Below are 8284 nucleotides of genomic sequence, written 5' to 3'. Positions count from 1 at the left end.
TTTCAGTTATGGAAAGCTGAGGTTCTCAGCTTTTAAACAATGTCTTTAGGTCTAATTAAAAATATTCTGTGGCAGATCGAAAAAATGAAGTTTTGAATGGGTTTCAACAATGGCTCCAAGCCCAGGTTGTCCACCATTTCAAATTCGCGCGCTCCCGTGATGGGGAATTCTGACGTAACTACAACCCAAGAAATTATCAAAAAAGGAGACAGGAACAGCAATTCAACAACAAGTGCATATTTAAGCAGCACAAAACAAACACCGTCCTTTATGCAGAGTAAAGAATCACCCTCATAGCTAAGGTGCTAAATGTCTGTGGTAGCTGCTAATGTGTGCCAAGTTCAAGTAAAACTGTTGCCAAATTGCATCCTACGGCCTTTCCCGGTTATAGACAACAACCACAAGCTGCTATTAACGACAAAAACCTGCACTCTCAATTGATGGTGTATGAGTGGTGATACCGAGCTTTTTGAACGGGTTCAAAGTTAACCGTTGGACTCACAGCATACACTTGTACCAATTTAAAACAGAACTCATCCCGTACTTGATTAATCAGTCATCATGTTGAAGTAACTAAGGCATGATCTGCACTGGAGCTTGCCAACTCTGCTCTTGCACGAGTACCAATGTTGAAAAGACGATTGAAAACGGTTTCTTGACGCTCGTTGTCCATTTCACAGGTGCAACTAATCACTAAAATGGCGGTGTGTGTGTGTGTGTGTGTGTGTGTGTTTGTGTGCTCCCAGTCCCGCCAAATGTGAGGGGTGGGGGAAGGGGAGGGGGGTTGGTGGTGCGTGCATGGGTCATTTGCATACAGATATCTTACCTCGTTCAAAAAGTCGAGAATCCCAAGAAAGCCGACCTAAAACCTCGGGAAAGTGGGCGTGAAGATTTGGTGACGCAATGTCAGATCGATAATTATCGAGGTAGATCTCTGGCGGAAGTATAGAACAACGAGTTCCCGACCTATGTTTTGTATGACGACACACGCATCATCAACATGGCGCCCATGCATGGAACTAGCATGTAAACAGTATCAGAAATGCTAAAATATCATCTTGTAATCACTATCAACAACACCAGTTGATGTCATTCAATTGCATATGTACATATGTCAGTGCTGCTGGTATCTGACTGTTTGATTTAGTCTACTTAAGCTAAAATGATATGTCGTGGGTGTGAAGGCTCACGGTGAGGTGAAAAAAAGAAAAGAGAACCAAAACAAAACACGCATGAATCCCGATTGTTCCGGGATCAGTGGCGTTCATGCGCCAACTCCAGAACTCGATTGTCATGTGAGCAGTGTCGTCAGCTGTCTCGAGAGGTCCCGAGCTGGTGAAGGCGCCATTTGTAACGTCATTTCGCCTAGTCAAAACTGTTATTCTAGATATCTTTAATTACATTTCGACTAGGCAGAATGGACATTACAGATATCTCCAATTTGAGATATCTCTAATCAAAAATCATTTCCAGATATCTATAATTGGATAGTGGATATCTACAATTACATTTCGCCTATCCATAACTCCAGTATGAGATATCTAAAACGTCATTTTGACTAGTCGTAACTCCAGTTACAGATATCTGCAATTGAATTTCGCCTAGTCAAAACTCAATTAAGGATATCCAAAAAGGAAGATATAGATATCTTGAATTAGAAGGATTTGAAGATATCTTGAACTGACATTTTGACTAGGCGAAATTCAATTGTAGATATCTCAAATTGCAATTAAAGATATCTGCAATTCAGTTGCAGATATCTGCAATCTATGTTGTGGATATCCAAAATAGAATTGCGGATGTCCAAAATTACATCACCCATTGAAATGAATGGCAAACGTGACGTCATTTGCCCTATCCAGAATTCATTACGGATATCCGAAATGACAGTTACGGATAGGAGGAATGTCGTTGCGGATATCTGAAATGCTAATTTTGACTAGGCGAAACCGAGTTACAGATATCTGCAACACATATCCATTCTGGCTATTAAATGTTAAAACCGCTTGCCATAGTAGCCTAGTTTTGAAAAGAATCAATGGATTAGCGATCGCTGAGGAGTTTTAAACTGTTGAGATTTGAAACTTGTTCTCGTCGAGAGCAACGCTAAAAGAGCTAAGGAAGTCGACAGCATTTCCATGCGTCTGCAGTGCCTTCCTAAGTTCCAAAAACTCTTTTCAGGTCATGCTTATCGAGCCTCGACATCCCCGACAAACAAAACAGCATTAGAGTTTACATATTTGTATGTGCGTGTCCTTTATATCGTCCAGTCTGCATACCCCTGCCTGCCTGACATAACGTGCCTAACTATTTCTCCTCGGACTTTTGCAGGGCATACGAAGTGTGCTCGCGCAATCTATTTAAGCCTATTCCACTCATGCCGCACGAGTCATTATCGTTCTCTGCTCGCATTGCCAATTGAAAACAAAAATCGCTAACTTGCATAGTCTAACATCAGCAGTATTTTATCTGACTCGTGGTCATCGGGAAGCCACTATCAGGGAGACTTATTGAACTTCATGCAGACTTGGGATGTCTGGTCTTCCCACTGCCGGCAATCTGGCTTTAAGTCACGCGGAGAGGTGAAGAAGAGCATGTAGCTTCCTCCGTGATCAAACTCAAAATCAAATAGGCCTATAATAGGCTATGCAGCAGCTTCTAATGCACGATAGAGAGAGAGAGACAGAGAGAGAGAGCAGCCTGCACCTGGAAGTGTGTGTGTGTGTGATGCTCTTTTGCTCTATGATGTTGAAATGACTGATTTGGGTTTTGGTGGAAAATGACCAAGTAACAAGGTGAATATTTGCTGCAATAGGCTATATTAGTAATACTTTGTGAAATAACAATAGCCATTGTAGGTTATTTTTTTTACACCACAATATTGACTAAAATGACTAAAATTTGAAATGTTGACTAAAATGACTAAAATGACTAAAATTTGACTATGACTAAAATTGATTTTCGTCATTTTGACTAAGACTAAGACTAAATTGGGAAGGCAATGACTAAAATATGACTAAGACTAAAATTGATTTTCGTCATTGTGACTAAGACTAAGACTAAATCAAAAAAAGCAGACGAAATTAACACTGGAAGGAAGGAAGGATGGAAAGAAGGAAAGAAGGGAAGAAGGAAGGAAGGGAAGCAATTTGAGGTCAGGTCTCTTGCTAGAGGGCACTTCCTCAGCCATGGATGTCAGGGTGGGATTTGAACCTTTGAGCCATAAGACAAGATCCATTCCATAACATTACATTATTACATTACACTAAGTTGACACTTTTATCCAAATCTACTAACAAATATTTACAGGGTATTGATTACAGTCCCTGGAGCACTTCAGCCATGGAGTAGGGAGAGGTAAGGGTGAGATTCAAACCTGCAGCCCTCTGGTCTAAATGCCAATGCAACACCTTAACCATTAGGCCATGGCTGCCCCAAAGATCAGCTCCAAGAAATGAACTTAACTTCACACATCTGCATGTACTGAGTGAATGCCTGTTGCTCCCATTGTCTCTTCCTCTTGTTTCTGTCTGCCACTGCCACAAGTATGTCGTGGCATTTGCACAACTGTTGCAATCTATTCTTTGTTTCAATTACCACAATTCCGACAATGTAATTATAACAAAAACCTGAACATAAAACCTAAGGCTGATAAGAGCCTGGGGTGATGGTTGCACATTCCACCTGAGGCAATCGAAACTACTTGTAAGATCTGCAAGTGGGACTGTACTTAAACAAGTCACACTACAACAACTCATTGATGCATCGATGCACTCAACTGAAACTGGTGTTAGAGATAATATGGCTGTGGTGTTCACTTCACACATATTAACAGGTGTGAGAGTGTGTGTGTAAAGCAGATGAGGGAGATGAGAGACACTGGTGAATGTACCGGGTAATTGCATGTGTGTGTGCGGGGCAATGCCTGGCCCTGCAAGTGTATGTGCGTGCTTACAGGTATCCAGCAGTGACAGTCCATACATGGACCAGGCCCTTAAGACACTGGTGTGCATGTGTGTGCATGTAGATAGATAGATAGATAGATAGATAGGGATGGCACAAACCGCACCGAAAACCGAAACCGTACAATTCACACACAAACCGAACCGAACCGTGCAATCCGTGGCAAACCGCAATTCATGTACTGCCCAGAAAAATATGTAAAACAGAGATTCTAGGAGTATCTTATACTGTCTCTCTGATTAAAACATTAGAATATGAGACCAATCAGAGGATGACACAATTAAAATCATACCATTTTCACATTATAAGCCTATGCAAACCATATGTAGGATATTTAGTGATGAGTCCGATTCTATTAGCCAATTGAAAGAGGGCATTTGGAACGCTCAGACAGCGCACATCAGCTAATGACAGTTTAAGTGCAAGCACAGGTTAGCACAAGCGGCAGTTCTCAGACACATGCAAAAGGTCAAATTCAACCTGCGCATCTTCATTTTATAACTGCAGTTATGTAAATATTGTTTAATATTCCCAGTGCACCATTTAACTTATTTTAACTAAAAAAAAAGAACCGTAGAGAACCGAAAACCGTGACCTTGACACCGTGATATGAACCGAACCGTGAATTTTGTGAACCGTACCACCCCTAATAGATAGATAGATAGATAGATAGATAGATAGATAGATAGATAGATGTGTGTGTGTGTGTGTGTGTGTGCGTGTGTGTGTGTGTGTGTGTGTGTGTGTGTGTGTGTGTGTGCAGGCGTGTGTGTGAATGTGTGACACAGTACCAGGGCTCTTCAGCACCTGGTGTACGTATGTGTGCATGCCACGCACCACTGTGGGCTTAACAAGCAATTAGTGCACACCATTCCATACGTTAAGTTTTTCGTAAAATAATGTAACTACATTAGAGTCTTCAGTAGCCTACAGTTCACAACAAACTGATAAAACGAAATAGGGGCAGTGTGTTTTATGGGATCAGTTCACAGCCCTGAAAGTGCATAGGCCTAAACACGGGTGGGGAAGGGATGCATAGGCTATAAAAGCTACACCTGTAGGTCGGCTACTAGTAGGCCTTCTCACAGCCCTGTCACTTGAGATAAACAACGCTTGCGTTTTCTTTCTTTCTTTTCTTTTTTTTTTGTCATTAGGTGGGGGTGTTGTGCAAATGGCACGGTGTCCCACTCAAAGCGTTGGTGGTGTACTGTATTTCAGTGTTGTGAAAGACACCACCAACGCAGTGTAAATAGCATAAAATAAAATAGGCCTGCAATACACACAACAATTGTTGCGAAATAATAACTGTTAAGATTTTAATAGGGGGCTACCCAGCATGCGCTCAGTAATGAATTTGGCATTTTTCATTTCCCCGCTGAGTAGCTGGTAAACATCACTATGGAAATTCTCGCAAAAATAGGATTACCTAGTTTAAAAGATAACAAAAGACAATACACATACCATAGAATGTCCAAACTAGAACGTTTGAGCCTACTCAAAGATCGCCAAAACTTCACTTGATTCTGAACAACACGCGTTTGTTTTCTCTTGAGAGAAAATTACGAATTTATTTTTGCTTTTAAACCACGACGACGATTCCAACACTCGGTAAGAAAATAGCCTATTTACATTCGTGTGTTTATGTTTAGGCTGACATGTCCCGTAGCTTATAGGCCTACGCGTGTCCTTATATGTGCGAAATTGAAAAAAAGCCTAGGCTAGGCCTATAGCGAAGCTGTCTGTCTGTGTCTAGGCTATAGCCCTGATCGACCAATAAATTATTTATTTATTGTATTTATTTTGCACACACAGACCACTCTCTGTTGGTTGGCGTCTCTACGACGCACTTGGAGTCACCACCATTGGAATCCCGAACGGAGTCGCAAGATGAACCGCGACGCTGCGCAGCGCTGCCCTATGACCACCTTGTATGTCGGGGACCTCCATCCGGACGTCACCGAGGGTTTGCTCTTTGAGAAATTTAGCAATGCTGGAGCCATCCGGTCCATCAGGGTTTGCAGGGAAAAGACCACCCGCCGCTCTTTTGGCTATGCTTATGTGAACTTCCACCAGCCGGCTGACGCTGAGCGCGCCCTTGACATCCTGAATTTCGAGGAGATCAAGGGCAGGCCTGCCCGTGTGATGTGGTCCCAGCGCGACCCCTCCTTAAGAAAAAGTGGAGTGGGAAACATCTTTGTTAAGAACTTAGCCAAGTCCATGGACAGCAAGGCCCTTTGTGATACTTTCTCCGCCTTTGGGAACATCCTCTCCTGCAAGGTGGTCTCAGATGAAAATGGCTCCAAGGGCTACGGCTTTGTGCACTTTGAGACCCAGGAGGCAGCTGAGAGAGCCATTGAGAAAATGAATGGCATGCTGCTTGATGATTGTAGAGTTTTTGTGGGCCCCTTCAAGTCCCGCAAGGACTATGAAATTGAGCGTGGTGCCCAAGCCAAGGAGTTCACCAACGTTTACATCAAAAACTTTGGTGAGGAGATGGATGATGAGAGGCTGCGCCAGATCTTTGGCAAATTTGGCCCCACTCTGAGCGCAAAGGTGATGGTAGACCAGAGAGGACGCTCAAAGGGCTTCGGCTTTGTGGACTACAAGCATCATAAGGACGCCCAGCGGGCCGTAGATGAAATGAATAACAAGGAGCTGAATGGGAAGCTTGTGTATGTGGGCCGTGCCCAGAAGAAGATGCAGCGCGAGACTGAGCTCAACCGTAAATTCGAGCAGATGAAACAGCACCGCACGACCCTCTCGCAGGGCATCAACCTGTACGTTAAAAACTTGGATAAGGGCCTACGTGATGATGGGCTGTATGAGATATTCTCTCCCTTTGGAACCATCACCAGCGCCAAGGTGATGATGCAGGGCGGCCGCAGCAAAGGCTTCGGCTTTGTGTGCTTCTCCTCCCCCTCGGAGGCCACCATGGCTGTTACGGAGATGAATGGTCGCATCGTCACCACCAAGCCGCTGTACGTTGCCCTGGCCCAGCGCAAGGATGAGCGCCAAGCCCACCTGACCAACCACTATAGGCAGAGGATGGCCAGCGTACGCCCCCAGCAACCCCAGGGACTGCCAGACACTGTGCGCACATCTGGGCCTCATCCTCGGACCTTCAGCAGCACAAGACGCGCTGCTGCCCAGGTGCCATACATGGTGGCCTCTCAATGCAACACCCCTCAGACTCTGGTCCACTGTCCAGGCAAGACTCCGGGTGCCGCCAGTGCCCCAACTTCCATCATTGACCCAGCATGCCAGGAGCCTCTGACCACCTCCATGCTGGTAGCCTTGGACTCTGAGGAGCAGAAACAGTTATTGGGACAACGCCTGTTCCCCTTGATCCAGGCCATGCAGCCCATGCAGGCTAAGAAGATCACCGGCATGCTGCTGGAGCTCGACAACTCTGAGCTGGTTTGCATGCTTGAGTACCCTGAGTTCCTGTTCTCCAAGGTGGATGAGGCCGTAGCTGTACTGCAGGCCCACCTGGCCAAACAGGGAGCCCAGAGGCATGCCACCAGCACCGTTTAAAGACATGGAGGGGGACTTTTCTTAAAAGGCAATAAGCAAATACAACATTGAAATATTTGTCACCATTGTAAACATATTCACACCCCATACAGACCACTACTCATGCTGGAAATAAAAAGAAATAAAATCATTTATTTTATTAAATAATAAAAAATTGTTTCCTTTTTGGTAAGAAAAACAGTAAAAAAAAAAAATTCCAATGGACCAGGAAATCAATGCATTATATAATTATCTGCGTGTTGAATTGTTATTACCAACAATAGGAATAAGATTTGTATAGCACATTATCATACATAATGTTGAAATGATTATTTATTTAGAAAATAGTGATTTATAAATGAATAACAAAAAAACTATGAAAAGTGACGATGTAAGCTAAGAAGAGTGACTTAGATGATCAGAATAGTTTTAAACGCAATTCTAGCGGCGTTCTCCCTTCCACTTTCTCTGCTGGTAGGCCTATAGTTTCCTATTGCTATGGATGATATTATTGACACTTCCATAAATGGCTCCCATGATAGGTCTAGCTAAATGTGAGTTCTTTATCCTGACACACATGTTGTAGAGTTCAGTTGGACTCATTTTTTAAAATGATATTTTTATTATTCATAATTAAATTAAATTAAAAATCCTATATACATTCAGTATATTAAAGTTATCACATTAACTCTGTCTGCACTTAACTTATTCAACAGTTGGATGCTTCTAGTAGTGATGGCAGTCTGGCACAAGCGCGCCGGAACGTGTTTCAAACCATCAACTGCGAAAACCATTAAACCACTGTTCC

General features: G+C 43.3%; 1 protein-coding gene across 1 annotated transcript; it reads left to right on the top strand.

The window, feature by feature from the left end:
• The first annotated feature begins 5455 nt into the window (after nt 1-5455).
• On the top strand, nt 5456-7643 carry LOC134463237 (polyadenylate-binding protein 1-like). Its single transcript, XM_063216453.1, has 2 exons — nt 5456-5571; nt 5776-7643. The coding sequence occupies exon 2, from the start codon at nt 5851-5853 to the stop codon at nt 7495-7497; it is 1647 nt and encodes a 548-aa protein (XP_063072523.1). The 5' UTR covers nt 5456-5571; nt 5776-5850; the 3' UTR covers nt 7498-7643.
• Nucleotides 7644-8284: the final 641 nt, after the last annotated feature.

The sequence above is a fragment of the Engraulis encrasicolus genome, chromosome 14 (assembly GCF_034702125.1).
Source record: "Engraulis encrasicolus isolate BLACKSEA-1 chromosome 14, IST_EnEncr_1.0, whole genome shotgun sequence".
NCBI lineage: Eukaryota > Metazoa > Chordata > Actinopteri > Clupeiformes > Engraulidae > Engraulis > Engraulis encrasicolus.
This window is presented reverse-complemented; position numbering and strand designations above follow the sequence as displayed.